A 17283-nucleotide genomic window follows, 5' to 3' on the forward strand; every position below is an offset into this window, starting at 1 on the left:
ATCATCAGCTAATACTTACAACTAGAATTCCACATGCAGAAGGTGGAGGAGGTAGTGGGGATATTATCCATACAGAAAGCATCTACATAGAACAGGAGTAGGAGTGTACTAATATAAGAATGATACATATGTGGGGTAACTGCACTACATCTAGAACATGTATGATCTTCACCCAAACTTTAGTTCCTGTTTCAAGGGTGGAATAGTACAGGAGTAATTATTATAAGCCAGCCCCAACCAGACAGCTGAGGTTTCACAACTCAGGGTTGGAACTGAGGGAGGTCTTGATCCCTATATCCCACACTGGTAGCAAGGCTAATTGGAATGTAACACTATATATAAATATAATTTTGATTGGACCCCAACTTGTAGCCATAGAGTGATGTGTTCCAAGATTCCACAAGAATCACAATAAGAAAATCAGCAACAATGAAGCAAACACATTTTCTCCTCAATCTGAAGAAGTCTGAAAGACACACTCCAGGCTTGGAATAATTGGACTGTGTATGTTTTCCTTAACCAGAAGAACAAAACTCATCTGGTCTGTAATTATGAACAATCACCCTCATTCCTCAATAAAATGTGCAAAGATCATTCAATTTATCCCTAGAAATATGAAGAGTATATGGAACACTGTGAACAACCAAGGACCTAGGAAGGGATCACTCTGCATTTGGAATTATGAGGAGATAGTGGACCACCTTCCATAAATAATATACTAAATCAAGACTAATCAAAATGAAGGGCAATTTACATCCCAAACAGATAGCATTAAATCTGAATCAGTATAACATGTAGGTTTCTGGGTGGCTAATGCCTTTTCCACCAACATCTGGGAAAAACATCCATGGAGGCAGGCAGGAGAGCCCCCAACTTTGCCCTCTTCTCCAAGAGCAGAAGAATTAACTCTAACACTCTGGAGGAAAAGCCTCTGTCCACCACCCCGGTGACTTTACTGGGTGTGGTAATGACTCCCTAATTCCACTAGTAGAATCTGGGATGGCAATGTGCACTGGGGGAGTCCTGAGGCACAATGCTCTGGAAACAGTGCAATAGATGAACTAAGATTCCTAATTGTTTAAAAGCAATTGTATGATTGTTTGTATATTAAAATATTTTTTGTAATAAAGAACAAACTGTGTGTATCAATCTTGTTGACAAGTATCTTGAATTGGATGCATATTAACATTTATTTAATTCTAAATTTAAATTACAACTTAACTCAGTTTAGGCTATTTGAAACTGTAATATGTAACAGCACAACAGCATGAAGCAATCTTTATTAAAAAACCAAACATATCCAAAAGAAAATAATATACTTGTGGCACCTTTACTAGGGTTTGAGAGCTCTCAATGAAGAAGCAACTCTTGTGAACCTATGTAATAGCCTAAGAAAACATAACAAACAATAATTGTCTTCCTTCAAAAGGTTTATGTACCATCCAGAACAATATGGGTTATTTCCATCAAAAAATAATAAGGGTTTTAACCTCAAAGAACTATCTAATCTGTCAGTGAAGAAGACTGATGTCTATCTTCACAAAGCACACTCTACACAATTCTTTCCCATCAGCAGATCATGTGATACCATCATAGGTGACTATGGTGAAATAAACCTAGCTATAACATTCCATGTTAAAAACTGCATACATAAATGTATGAAAACATTTAAAAAACATTAATGTAAATTGGACTTCAATTAAAGTTAGAGGACACGTATTATGCTTGCATATAACAGCATTAGTAACTTAGCTAACAATGAGTAAAGAACAAAATATAGACAGGTTACAATATTAAGTAATTCAGTTAATAATATGTAAAATACACGTAAAAAAACCCCACAAAACTACATAAATTAGCTGGTAATAGGCAAAGAATAATATAACAGCAGAAAGATCACCTGGTAATTGGTAAATGGTGTAAAAAGCAATTTAATATAATACAGTGCAGCTAATAAAAGTGTAAAAATAATTTGCAAATACATCAATACATCCTTTTAAAAGTGAGCATAGGTAATTATGCTGCTGATAAAATATAAAGTCATGGTGTAAATAGTCCATTAAACAGAGTACATTGTAGCAAGTAATGACAAAAGATAATTGTACTGGTAGCAAAAGGTGAAAGTAATAAAGGTCAAATAACAGAATCAAAGTAGACAGAAAAAGTAGTTATGCTATAAGTAGCAAGTGATATTAATGATTATGCTGTAAGTATCAGGTAATATTAATTATATAAATGCACCATAATATGGTGATCAGTTACAGTATCCTTCCTAGTTCTGAAAATTGAGAACTATAGTTCTTTGTTCCTCACTTTCTGCACTAACTTTTTAATACACATTTTTCATCTTCAATCTATTTCTCAATATAATTGATCCAAGAAAGTCTCTTGTTTCCTCTTCTACCATCAATTTCACTCATAAGAATCTCTGCCAACCTTCTATCAGAATTTAATTGTATCTCCAAAGTAGTGCACCATTTGTTACCAACATAAGTACAACAGTTGCTTTTGTTTAATCTTCATTTTGGCACATTTCAATACTGCATTACCTCTTCTTTCTGTGTAGCTTATCAACATCAACTATTTATAACATTGCATTTCAAGTGCCTCCACATCATATAGTAGAACTGACCAAAAATAAAGGTATTTTTTCAGTTCTAATTTAGCATCCCTCCTGATAATAAAGGTTTTTTGTTTTTTTTTAAATAAAGCAAAGTATACCTACATATATATATTACCATGCTTCAATAATAGGAAAAGGAAATACTGTAAACATATGGCAACATTCATAGTAGCTAGAGATGAATATAGCTGACTTTTCACCTAACATTAAAAAATAAAATAGTACAAACAAACCATATAAAGAAATGAATGCAATTAATTTTGTTGCACAAAAAATATAAAGGAATAAAAAAACACAACACTATGCATGATGAGAAAAATATCACTAAGACAGGTGAAAGTTACACAAACATATTTTCAATGTTTTAAGTCAATTCTATGCACCCAACGATTTTACTTACGAGTGGATTTCTTGCTGGATGACAAATTAGGTGTTTGAACCTTTCCCAGCATCTTGTCTTTCAAGGCCTATAGATACATATTACAACCATATTACATATAAGAAAAACCAAAAACTAAAATAATAACTTATATACAATTGCTTTGTACTGATGTTAATCACACTATGTTTCAGTTCTCATGCTGCCCTTCAAATACCTGAAAATGTAATTAATCTGATGGCCATGATTATTTATTAGTACCTGACACATTAATTTCCATTACCATAGAATCTTCTAGAGAAAACAAGATCAAGTTATAGATCTCAAATCCTGAGTAGCCATCAATCATCCCTTAACTGTACATGGATGATGATCTTATAAAGCAGTGCTTCCTAAACTGTGTGCTCAGTTTTGTTATTATTAATCCTTTCCAGACAAGTCATGGGTCAATGGACAAGTTGCCACATTTGTTGACTAGCATTCAAAATTTTTATTTAACTCCCACTTTAAATAATTATATCAATAAGTTTGCTATCAAACTGTAAATTATAATTCAAATGTTAGTATTATACATTACTCACTTTTTTAATTTAAAAGTAAATATTGGATGAAACACAGTTAAATGTTGATTATTGTGTGTCATGTGGTATGTTCAATGAAGTTGTGGTTAAATTATATTTTTGTGATGTCAAAATACTAAGAATATAGTTTTATATGAATTAGAACTCAAATTACCAATGCTTACCAAACAGAATATAAAATAAGAACCTCATATCTTTTTATTCTGCTGAGGTATGACTTAAGGGCTAAATCAAACACAGTGGTCCTATTCACCTCTTCCCATTTATGGAAATGGTCCCTTTTATAAACTTCAATATATGATATATGAATAACCAATTGATAGCTTAGAATGCCACCCTAATGGGTTTTTCAGCCATTTTAATGCTAGAAAGCTTCCTTGTTCTTTTGACCAAAATTTGAAGAAGGTAGATTATGTCTTTAGTCTGCTTGAAATTTCATATTTCTTTAGGCCTAAATACAGCTTAGTTACTTAGCTTGATAAATTACATTGAAATTCTATCTTGGTTACTCAACCATATAGGTATGTCATACAAAGGTCATTGCTAGAAGAAATAATAGTTTGCTTTACTTTTTTATTTACTGTTCTGTATTTTAAAAAAAATAAATTCAATATTTTCTTTCTAAATAATAATAATCTATATATATACATATAATAACTGAAACGTGAGTATATATTACATAATACTAGTAAACTAAAACACATCCAGGACAGGGTCACATTGTAAAGATTAGATTTATATTATTGGATGTGGTAGTACAAGTGCACATGTTGCATCATTCTAACTTCTGTATTGTTAGCCACGCACTTAACCTATTTAGTCTAAACATTTATGTTTTTTGTTATAAACTGTTGTCATTCTAAAATGAAAGAAGCATAATTTATATTTCCTAATTTTTGTAGTGGATATGAGTTTGGTCAATTCTACTAAACCTGTAGAGATGTATATAAGTGAAAATAACAGATATAATTTTTTTTTTATTTTAAAAGAAAGATTTGGTAACTATCTGGACATTGATGAGATTTTGTTTTTGAAATTTGAAAACATATATATATATATATATAAGTATTTTTAATCTTAAAATGAAAATTCCTTTGCATGTTGGATAGGCAATATGCAAAAAGAAGGAAAGAAAAAAAAGGCACCAGAAAAACATTGATTAATGAACCTTAAGATTTAATAAAAAAAAAAACTTGTTATGTGCATATAAAAGTTTGTTTGTTTGTTTAGATTTAAGCACAAAACCACACAATGGTTAAAAGTAGACCATACCAATTTATTCAATACAAGGCATGACAGCGATGGGCTGTTATATTCTTCTGCTTTTCCTGTGTAGCCCATGAATTGTTATGGTTTGAGATGGGAAATTCTTTTATTAAAATCCCATCATGAGGATAAACCTACAAGCAATCTTGTATGACACCTCATCTCTGCAATGTGTGTGTTGCATGGCCATAGATATATCATATGCAAGTCGATGTGGACTTATAATTCAGATTTGATCTGTTATAAAATAACAGGCAACACTTGCTACAGAGCAGGATCCAAATAATGAACAATAAGAAAATGGAAAACAGCCCATGATGAGGAAAAATAACTTACATATCTAGCCAAAGTCTCACTGAATTCTAATATTTTATAATGGCTCAGACAAAAGATAATTACTGACAGAGAAAGAAAACTTCAGTCTGATGCAAATAGCAAGAGACAAGTGTATCATGGGGTGGTTCACATCCTCACCTGAAGAAGTACTTCCAAGGGACAATGAAAAGATAGGGCACTTGAAACAAAATATGGGAGGAAGTTAAAAAGGGAGAGACCAATCAAATGAAAAGCTGAACCCAACTGGCAAAATTGGAAGGTAAAAAGGTCATGAAAAGAGGATGATTATCAAGGATAAAGTGGCAGGAACTGATTTTACAGAAGGAAGTTGTGAAAGCAATATAACAGAGAAGAACATGTAGAGAACATAGAAGTCTATCTAGATCAAGATGAGGATAATGGTATGAAACAGAATGAGGGAAAGTGGCCAAACAGCTGCTGAAGAGTTAGGGAGGAAATACAACCTGGAGAAAGGAGAAGATATGTAGAAGAATAAGAGTACACAAAATATCGATGGCAAATAAACAAATCACCAACGTTTCCAGGTGAATAGAAGGAAGGAAGACATAAAAGTAGCTGAAAGAAAGAGCACTGTAAGATTAGTTTGAACATGAGCAAAACCAGTTGGTGCAGAACCACATTAATTTCCCCATCCAGAAGAGCAATCTGTTGTGGAAGATGACAAATCCAAAAGGAACATATCCACAGGCAAAATGCAGGAGAAATAAAAACCTATGGGATCAGAAAATGAAAGTCATAATGGATCACTACCAGATGATGTCTGACCAGATAGAAAAAATAAACAAAAATATGTCTCACACTGAAAAGATTTAGGATATTGATATGATAAGACCTTTCAACTGAAGACCAAAGCCCCAAATCTGCCTACTGATCAACCCATGTCTCCCCCCCACTACTGAAAGGACATGTGCATGAAATGTAGAAATAAATATGAGGAGGAGGAAATGAGACACCTTTAGATGTGTGAATTGGATCTAATGTTAATACTGATTACTGACAATGGTAAGAGGAAGGTCAAAAAGAGCTGGCAAAGGATCCCTTGCAAACTTCCACAGGTTATGAAGAGCTTGAATATGAGCCGAACCTAAGGAAATAAGGGCTACAATGGAAGATTACATCCCCAAAAGTGATAGAAGCTTGCAAGCTGTAAACAAAGTTAAAGAGGAGAAGAGTAGGCCCGATTGAGATGGATATAGAGAAACAAAATATTGGACAAGTCACAGTAAGAACTTCTCCAACTTGATTAACGAGACCATTATAGTTGCCTCCAGGAGCAACTGATAAGGAAAATAGGCACAATTCTGTTCAAAATGAGCTAACACTAACTAGTTATCCAAAGAAAGAGAAAGATACAGTCCAAGAGCATGTAAGTGAAGAACTGCCCTGAATGCCTGACAAAACATACAGAATTGAAGCAGTTCTAAAGGGCAGTGCACTAAACAGATAAACCACCTTGTGAAGAACAAACAAAAAACAGGATAACAAGTGACAAGATATCAAAATATGCAAATAAGTATTTGCAACATTCCTTTTGGTCATCTATAAACCTGGAGAAATTGCCCACCTAAAGGTGTTAAATAACACCAAGAGAAAATGGGGCAAACTGAAAATTAGATTGAGGCAGGACAAATTTAGTATATGCTGCTAGTCTCCTGTTTGGCAAGAGGGTAACAAACAGCCTGGAAAAAGATGATGAACAGGTGCAATGCTCTGTTGAAACAAAAAATAGAAAATCTTGTATTACCTTGGACATTGGTGGTTGTGGCAGGATCCCAAGTTGTTTGGAAAGAAAAAGATACCAGAAACAAAGGAGGTGGGGAAAGAAATAGTAGAGATCTGTATCAAAAGATCACCAAAGAGTAAAAAGAAAACATACAGTTAAACTCCCACCACACCAGAAACCTCTGGGTTAGTCTCTGGTAATATTGGTGACACCCCAAATAATGTTGAGATGAGAAGCCTCTGGTATGGAGATAGAGATGGGTATATAAGGAACAGAACAGGAAAGGAATAGGGGCTTGCTGTGGTTCCAATTATGAGAAACATGCAACTATACAGGAAAGAGTAGTGTGTTAATGTGCAGATTATACACAATATTTTGAAGTATCAGATACATATTTGAAAACATATTACCAAATAAAAAATACGAAAACCTCAAAAGAAAGAGGTGGCACTGTTCTATAACAAGATTTCATCATGAACCTGAAGATACCAACAACAGTGAAACGATGTGTAAAGCAAGAGCCAAAGATGACAAACGAGTCAACATAAAGGTAACAATGAATCAAAGAAAAACAGAAAACTGGATACATGATCACATACCTGAGAAATGTTGGAAAATGCCATATCAGGTCAAGCTGATTCTGCAGGAGGGGTGGGGAAAGACATGGCAAAATCCAGTGGTGTAAAAACAGTTAATAAATCTCATTGGCCTGAACAGGTTTGAATAGTTCAGGAAGATTAATGGAGCATGTTCAGGAGAAGAAGGTTGGCTCTTGCAATTCTTATATTAATCAATCTCACAATAGATAACAGCAGAGAAAACCAACAACAGGTCTCCCCTATCTGCATCCAGTGGAAAACGTGGGAGCTTCAGAATTCATTGTAGAAATATGTAAATTAATGTAAAATATGCAAGTGTGAGAAAAAAAATAAAAGAGTGGGAAATAAAGGTAAAGTAAAAGTAATGAAGAAATTCCACTTTGGAAAGCAAACAATTAAAATCACAGAAATGATCGACACAAAAATCACTGACAGAAAGAAACTGTCTGAAAACAAGTACTATCAAATGAGAAATGATAGTTCAGTAGAAGAGAAAAAGAGGGAGTCAGATGAGTCAACGGAGTATGTTGCACTTTTACTGGTGGAGAGTTGATGCATAATGATTTACATTTACATGAAAGATGCATTGGAAACAGTTAATTCCAATGAAGAGGAGATAAGAGAGTTGTGGTACACATAAAAAGATTTTGCATATAGAGGACAGCACTGAACAAGAATAGCTATTTTTTTGAACAGAGGTAGTGTACAGAATCGTAACTTTCAGTTTACTTTTATTGAAGGTTTGTCTATTAATTTATAGTCTTTAGTGAGTCAGTCTGAGTTAAAGGTAATTTTCATGTAAACAACCAATATGTTACCAGCAGGAGCTGTGAGAGTTTGTATAAAAACATTTTCATGTTACAGGAATTACAAAAATTGTCTATTATGGTAAGTATAAGAGTAGGAAAATTATACAGATTAAACTGTGAGTATGATATACATTGAAAGTAAATGTATAAGAGTAATACAATTTTAATACACTAAGAAATAAAACTGATACAGCAAAGCAACAGAAGTTTGTAATTTCACCTTCTCCTAATTTTCAGAAAATATACAGACAAGAAAATATTATAAGGATAAAACTGATATTCAAACCTGGTCATGCACAATTTTTGCTTGTCTCAAAATAGCAATCACATCTCCCATTGTCTTGATCCCCATGTCATACAAGTATTCCTTTGTAAGATCTGTCAACATGTCAGTTCTAATCCGATGGTCTATAAAGGTAATAGCATAGTTTGCCGCCACTGAAGCTGGTAATCCAGCATTGGAAAAAAACTGAATCCACTCAGATGTTGCTACAATACAATAAACGAAATAAGAGAAAATTAATTTTACTCAGTTCCTTAAATAAAAAAATAACAATTTGGTGTTTTATGGTGCAAAGCAATTATGCTATCTATGCCAAATATCTGGTAAAAAGTTAAAATTAAAGTAAAATTAGTAAAATTCATAAAAGGAAATTAAGGTAAAACAAAACAAAGTTTAATTTTTGAATTAAAAAAAACACAAATATTATTAGATACAATTTGTACTTCTAGTCTACAACAGTAAGAGAAAAACTACAGTAAAACAAGTTGTAAAGGATTTTCAGCAGCATAATTGTAATTATCATAACTCACCAAGAAGACTAATAGTTAAATTCAAAAAACTACTGTTAGTCATGTGAAGTTGGTTTTTCCAGTCCTGGTTTTGAGTTATTTATGTTACGACCATTTTCTAATTTCAAATCGAACTAGATGTACTTTGATTCTTAAAAGGAAATCACATTTAAAAAGGTCTAATGTATAAATTAAAAACTTAAATGGCATTAAAAAGATTAATGGCCTTTAAAAAACTAAAAACATTTTTAAGGTGGACAGTGTCACCATTGTCAATAACACTGTCTAACATGATGGAAAAACCTTGGGACAGAACATGTTTAAAATGATGCCATCACTGAAAGTCATAATGACAGCAAGACAGTAAAATGTGGCTTATTGTGACCTGAGTGTTACACAGACAACACATTGGTGCATCAGTCCCAGGTAAAAGAAAATGATGAGTTAAAAAACAATGACCAATGTGTAGTCTAGTTAGAACAATTTCCTCTTTCCCATCCTTACGGAAGCAAGACAGCCAAAGTCCAACTGAGGGTTTTATTTGGAAAAGCTTGTTTTCATGTTGCTAACTCCAAGTCAACTGCCAACTGGCATGGAGCCAAGCCTTGAATACAGGACCATAGTCCATGTATGGAACAGGCACAGCAGTGATAGTGCCAGAGAAGACTGACTTCGCTGTGCTGTCGACGAGCTCGTTCCTGGGAATAACAATGTGGCCTGGTATCCAGAAAAACTGGATAGAACTAGATGTTAAAGAGAAATGGGCCAGCCAGTTTTGAATATTGGAAAGAACAGGGTGTGAACTAATGTGAAGAGATTCCAGGGCCAGTAGAGAACTAAGCAAATCAGTATAAATGGTGCAATTTTAGTACTGCTTAGCTTCTATGCAATCCAGGGCACGAGAAATAGCATACAGTTCAGCAGTGAACACAGAAGCTATAGAGGGGATTCTGCATGCAACCACCGAACCACAACAAACCACAGCAGAGGCCACACAGTCACCTGATTTTGAACCACCTGTATAAACAGTAATGGAAGGATGGTTCGAAAGATGTTCAGCAAATAACAGACAGTATTTCCAATCAGGAGTGTCTGCTTTTCTCCGATGACTTAAAGAAAGGTCACATTTGGGAACTGTAATAAGCCAAGGGGAGATGGGCTGACCAGTGGATATAGCAATGTTATACAAGGACAGACTCAATTCATCCAACTGTGCCTGGATATGAAGGCCAAAAGGAGCAATGGTAGATAGTCTGTTCTTAAATAAGTATGGCTCACTGAGGAAGGAAAACACAACACCAGGTGGGATGCTTTGGTAAGGAACGAAGATTCAAAGCATACAGTTAAGACAACTGCTAACAACGCTATGCATAGAAGGTTCATAAGACTCTGTGCATAAGCTCTGAACTGAGGAAGTGCAAAAAGCCCTGGTGCAAAGCCAAAGTCCTTGATGATGAATGGGTTCCAGCATTTTTAAGGCCAAGGTCGAGTTTCAATCGAATAAGAGCATGATATATTTCTTTAGCATAGAACATCGATCCGCTCCCCAAGTGGTGGAAGAGAGGACATGGAGGATGTTCATTGCTCTTTTACATTTGACCCATAGTTACTTGATGTGTGGTATAAAGGTCAGCTACCAGTCAAAGATAAGTCCCAAGAACTTTGTCTGAGAGACCACAGGCATCACAAGTTCACTGATACAGAGTTCAGGATAAGGGTGAATACCCCGTTGTTGGCAAAAGTGCATGAAAACAGTTTTAGAGAGAAAGAAGATAAAACTGTTTGCTGTGGTCCACTTCAGTGAATGATTCAGGGCAGTCTGTAGCTGCCACTCAATATACCTCATGTTTGACAACTGACATGAGATGTGAAAGTCATCAACATAAAGCCCGTTTGCAACAGTGAGAAAGTTGTTCAGTAACGGCATTAATCTTTAAACTGAAAAGAGTGACTTTCAAAACACAGCCCTAAGAGACTCCAAGTTCCTGCAGAAAAGAACAGGAAAGTGCTGAACCCACACACACTTGGAATTGCCTGTCCATTAAAAGCTTTTTAATAAAAATGGGCAAATGGCTGCATAACCTATATATATGGAGGTCTTACAAAATGCCATACCTCCATGTTGTAATCATAAGCCTTCTCAAAGTCAAAGAATATTGATAAAAGATGATGTTGTTTGAGAAAGGCTTCTCTGATTGACCTGTCAAGGGTGGGTGAGAGGAGGTTGTTTGATCCAAGGAAGCAAACAAGATGAGAATTAACCATCCTCTCTAAGGTCTCACAGAGACAGCTCGTCAAAGCAATTGGACAATAGTATGAAGGAATCTTGTGATCCTTCCAGGCTAAAAGAAAGGTAGGACAACAGCCTGATGCCATGCATCAGGAAAACATTCTCCTGCTAGATTTGGTTAAAAACAATCAGATGAATGGCAAGAGAAGCAGGAGATAGATGGTGCAGCATTTCATAGTGTATATCATCAGATCCAACTGATGTACTGCCTGACCAATGAAGGGCCAGTTTGAATTCCACCAGTGTAAAGGTACGATTATAGTCATAGAGACAATCAACTCAAAAGGAAAGAGGTGATTGCTCTGCCCAAATCTTGATGGCTAAGAAGGTGGAGGAAGAAGCAGAATTGCTAAAAACCCAGCAAAAGCTTTCACCTAGAATGAAGACAGGGTGAGCACATGCTGATCAACCAACAGTGCCATCCCTCCATGCACTCGTCATTTCTGTACAAAGAAAACTGCTAAAAGGTGACTGCATTGGCAGTTTTTAGAAATGTTTTGTGAGGAAAGACATTCAGGATGGTAGGAAGCAATCAGTGTTTTGATGTCATTCAGATTAGAACGTAAACCTCAACAGTTTCATTGTATCAAGATAGCCATTTTTATTTATGTGTAGGTGAACTGAGTGGAGAACCCTTCTATTTACAGCCACCTCTTTTTCTTTATTGTCTTTATTTGAGGGAGGTTTGTTGACCTTCAAGGATCCTGCCCTGGATTGATTGGGCAGCTCTTTGTTGTTGAAAGATGATTACAGCAACTGAGGACGTGAATGAATGATTGTTCTGCATCTTGGAGTGGGAGAAGATGTACCCAAGGAAATGCCCAAACCCAGAACCAAAGGAAGTGGATCTTGGGGTTTGCAGGAATGAATGTTAGGGAGAGAAATGGGTGTTGACATTGATTCATCAACTTTTTGAGCCATGGAGGTGTAAAGACTTTTCATATGATTGGAGAATGATTCTTTTGAAGGCACAGAGAGATTTGTCTGCACTCCCACTGTAGTAGAGGAACAAAGTGCAGCAGCATATGTCTGAGATGATGTGGTGGACAGCAACTTTCAAGCCTTAGGGTAAGTAATGTTTTGAAACATTTTCAAATACTGCGCCTCTTTTTCTTCCAACTAATTAGGGCAAGAACAAAAGTAGGAGGGGTGAGAGCCATTGCAGTTGATGCAACAAGGGTCTGTTTCACACTCACAGGCATTGTGGTCCTTGCTACCACAACAAGCCCATGTTAAGGAACCATGACATGATGTCTTCGAGTGACCGAACCATTGACACTGGAAACGTCGGAGAGGTTTGGAACGTATGGCCGTACCTTGCAATTAAGGTAACCTGCCTTGATGGTGGCAGGCAGATGCGGTAATCCAAATGTCAGAATGAGAACATTGGTTGCCATCATAATTCCATCTCTGCAAGTGAAGATACAACTCATTGCAGAAACTCCTTGGGTGGAGAAACCAGAGAGAATCTATGACGTGAAGATGTTCTTCAAATCTCTCTCAACAATAAATCCTTGTGACAAATTCAAAGTAGCTTTACCTTTTAAGACAAGAGGAATTCACTCTGCTAAGATGTGTATGTTTCCACCAATATATCACTAGAGCAAAGCTTCTTTACTGTCATTGAAGAGCCAGCAAGTCCCTCTAATCCCTTCTGAATGAAAAATGGAGATATCTGCCCTAAAGGTTTGTCTGAAAGAGAATGTAATATAAAAAAAATGAGGTACAGGTGTTACAGATGTTGAAGATATCTGCTCAGAATCTTCAAGACATAGTTGTTTACCTATGGACTGTTTTTTCACTACTTTATTTAAATTTTTATTTGAAGGATCCATAATAAAAAATAATAATATTTTGGTACCCACTAACTCTACCCACCATGTAGTCCTATGAGGGGCCACACTACAATGCCAAACAAGAACACTACAGCAATGTCAGGGTTTCGTGAGCACTATACCCAAACACCAACATCAGATACAATATCCACAACACCTGTTCAGAACATCCAACACTGGCACTTGGTTGACCCTAGCCCAAGTGTATGAGCCAACTGACACAAGGAGGGCCACCCCAAGGCTGCCCATCTATAGGAATTCAAGGCCAAAGATGTGTGTTAGGGTTGGACCCCTCCATCACTGGGATCCTCTCCTCCCCTTCACAGGTCACCACACATGACAAACATGTGAGTGAATTTTTAGATCTCAGAGAAGGTAAAATGAAAGAACAATTTTCCCTGGGAGGTCCCCTCACCACGTACAGGAATCCACACCACTGGGACAACGATTTTGAATGTGCAAATTACTAAATCATGTGACAACCACAACTGATAAAAAAATTGTGATGATGAAATGCCACTCAAAATTTATCATTTAGTGCAAGGGTATGTAACATTTCTTTCCTATGCAAAATAGTTATAAACTGATATCAGAAAAATGTGTTTAAATTAAAGTTTCAAAATTTACAAGTTAGGGATATTACTTGTACTATTAAGTAGAAAATAAAAGGAATAAACTGATTTATAAAACAGAAAATTACATAAAACAAAGAACTGTTAACAACTGATCATTAAAAGTATACTGAACATTAGCATTTCTGAGAGTCATTTAAAACTATACTGTTTTTCCAACACATGCATCTATTAAGAAATAAAAGATCAAATTTCTCCAAATAAAATGCACATTTAAACAAACTTCCCTTTCAATGTGAGGTATCATTTGACTCAAAAGAGTACATGTGAAACTGCCAAAACAAGTATTATAGTTTTGTACCAAAATTCCCAAACTGTGTGAATTACAGTTTAATCTACAGGTCAAAGTTTACCTATTGCAACTATTTTTATTTTGATATACAACTGCACAACTGCACACAAATTATTCTTTAACTAGTAATATGCTAAAGAACTAAATCTATTAATAGTAGGGACTTAATACTGTTAATACTGCTCAATATAACAAAGCAGTGAAGATGAAATATACAATTTCTATGATATCACAGAAAAAGCAGAAATACAAGACTCATAATTATAATGCAAAATCAGAATGCCAAGGTTGAAAATCAAGGATGATTTGTTGTTCAAAGTCATGGATTAGACATATGGAATAGGAGAGAAAAAAGATGGATAGTGTGGTGCAAAATCAAGAATCACACAGTCCAAACAGTAGGTTTAAAGAAAATCCAATGTATCTTTAGACTTGAAAAAGACCATGCCTAGGAGATAATGTTTATAACTAAATTGACTATATCACTACGAAAAAACAATTTAGAAATACTGTTAACCAACCAAAAAGTCACCCTTAAGCTGGCTTTGGAAGTGACCATAATCTAGTCACATGTAACTTTACAGTAAAATTTAAAAACATTACAATAACCCTGAAATAAAGAACCAAAATTATAATTGAACACCTTGTACAACAATACAGACATGAAAAATAAGTATGCAATAGCTGTAAAAATTTGATTCAAAGTACTAGACACAAGGACAAACCAAAATGAGAAATATTTTGTCCTTTGTCATCTAAAGAAGGCATACAACAAAGAGACAAACAGAAAAAGAACATATGTATGATTGCAGAGGTTTTGAAATCAATAACAGAAAGTCATAAAATAATGCAAAGAGACAGTCATGGCAATCAACTATTAGATAAGCATATCAAGAACAAATGGCAAATGGCAAAAGAAAAAAAATGATTAAATGGTGACAATAAATAAATAGATCACAATCCACAGGCCCAGCACTGATGCACCAGAAAACATAGTAACTCGTAGACTTCAAGGCATGTAAGTGGATGCATAAGATAAAAGAATGAAACTCTTATTATGGATAGTGAAATAATCATGGAAAGATGGTTAGAATACAAGCCTTTTCAAGATCGTGGAGGTGAAAAACCAGAAATCAGGATAAACACAAATGGACTTACGACTAAAATCACATTTGAGTGATCAAATCGAGAAAATGAAAAGAAATAAAGCAACAGCAGCAAATGGTATGGCAGCCAAAACTATAAATGAGCATTAAATGAGTTTGGCATCAGAAATGAACAGAGGCAATAAATGAACTATATGGTAATGTCTAAGTTCCAGATCTAAGTAGCTTAATCCTCACTGCACTTATAAAAGAAAACTGGTGTAACTAAATGTGATATTACATCATAAACTGTACAAGTCACAACATAAAAATTATTATGCTTAACGTTATGTTAAGAGTTCATGGAAGTATAAAACCTGAAACAGAAAAACAACAATGCAGATTTGCACAGAACAATGGACTAGGAAATACATTCTTAATGAGCCACTGAGGTACAGAAATATTTTTACCAGTTTCACAAAAGCATTAGACAAAATAAAGCATGAAAAACTGCTCCAGGAATTAGACCAACAGGGAAAAGGCATTAGAATTATAAGAAACCTTTATTGGGAACAAACAGCAGGAATAAAAATAGTTGAAATAAGCATATACACAAACACCAAAAGAGGAGCTTTTCAAGGTTTTGTATTCTCATCAAACTTGTTTAATCTATATAGTGGCAACATTCTGTGAGAAATTGGTAAAATAAACAAACTCGTTAATGGGTGGATATAACACAAACAACCTATTTTATGAAGATGACATAGTGCTTATAACTGAGTGAAAGGAAAAGCTACAATACCAGAAAAAGGTCTAAAAATCAACTGCAAAAAGACAAGAGCTAAAGACTGTGAATTGTAATGTAAGCAAAAGAAAAAAGAAGAATGTCCTGAAGCATGAACTATTCATGTATAATTAAACCATAAAATAAGAGGAAACAATTAGCTCTCTGAAAGGATTAGTAACATCTGGTGGTAAATGTGATATAAAAATTATAAAACGAATTGGTATGGCAAAAGATACTTAAGTGAAACTTGAAAACTAAATTAAGTTACAATACAGGCATTAACTTAAGGCATTTAACATTTTAACTACATATCGTAAGCGTCTGTATTGTATTTGTAGTTTGTACAGTGATACCACTAGTAGTAGTACTAACTTATAATCTATAAAATTTCATTTTTACATTTCACAAGCCTAGTACTGGTAGTACTAGTACATTAACATGATTGAACCAGACACTTGACACTACCACACACAAATTCTATTTAATTCTATAAGTGTAAATTTTATTCTTACTTCTTTATGAGAAAAAGGCGTGATCAACTTAAAGCATTTTATAACAAAATATAACAGTATTTTACTTACATAATGTTGTATCCGGCGCCATTTTCACCCTTATACGAGTACTCTTAACAAATTTTGGCCTAAAAGTTCAGTGAGAGAAGAAATTTTTAGTTCCTCTAATTAAAAAGAATAAAAAAAGAAAATGGAAGGGAGGGAAGAAGAAAACAAAAAAAATATTTAAACATTAAAGATACAATTTCATTAGAAAACAAAGTCAAAATTATATTCTGTTAAGATTTGCATTGATATAAAAGCATGATGAATATCACAAAAATACTTGAAACTATTTATTTGTTGTCAAAAAATCCTTTAAAATTAGTTTTGAATAAAAATATTATAATGTTATTGTTTTTGAATTGAGCACAAAGTTACACAACAGCCTATCTGGATTCTGTCAACCCTGGTATCAAAACCCGGTTTTTAGCGTTGTAGGTCTGCAGACACACTACGGTGCCACTGGGGGACAAATATTATGAAGGAAAACAACAAAACAATTAAAAAATTCTGGTTTTCATTTCATTTATTGTACTAGAAATGGTTGTAGCAGTTTCATAATTTTGCAAGCTACATTTTCAATGCTATAATTTAGTTGTTAATGATTTAGTAACCAAGAGGCTTTTTCTAATATCTAGATGCCTTAGGTTAGGTTTGGTTTGAATTTCGTGCAAAGGTA

General features: G+C 34.6%; 1 protein-coding gene across 11 annotated transcripts in view; it reads right to left on the bottom strand.

Moving 5' to 3' along the window:
• LOC143225983 (uncharacterized protein C19orf47) overlaps positions 1-17066 on the bottom strand; it is a 46368-nt gene extending 29302 nt beyond the window's left edge. For 6 of the 11 annotated variants that reach the window (XM_076456291.1, XM_076456289.1, XM_076456285.1 and 3 more), the window contains exons 1-3: positions 16632-16789; positions 8624-8826; positions 3024-3090 (exon numbers count right to left, since the gene is read on the bottom strand). In XM_076456291.1, coding sequence (XP_076312406.1) covers positions 3024-3090; positions 8624-8826; positions 16632-16653 — 292 coding nt within the window. In that variant the 5' untranslated portion in view covers positions 16654-16789. Of the gene's footprint in view, positions 1-3023; positions 3091-8623; positions 8827-16631; positions 16790-16982 lie in introns of those variants that run through there. The other 5 variants (XM_076456280.1, XM_076456290.1, XM_076456287.1 and 2 more) reach the window with 5 other exon arrangements.
• Between the last annotated feature and the right edge of the window lie 217 nt (positions 17067-17283).

Source organism: Tachypleus tridentatus, chromosome 9 (genome assembly GCF_004210375.1).
Source record: "Tachypleus tridentatus isolate NWPU-2018 chromosome 9, ASM421037v1, whole genome shotgun sequence".
NCBI lineage: Eukaryota > Metazoa > Arthropoda > Merostomata > Xiphosura > Limulidae > Tachypleus > Tachypleus tridentatus.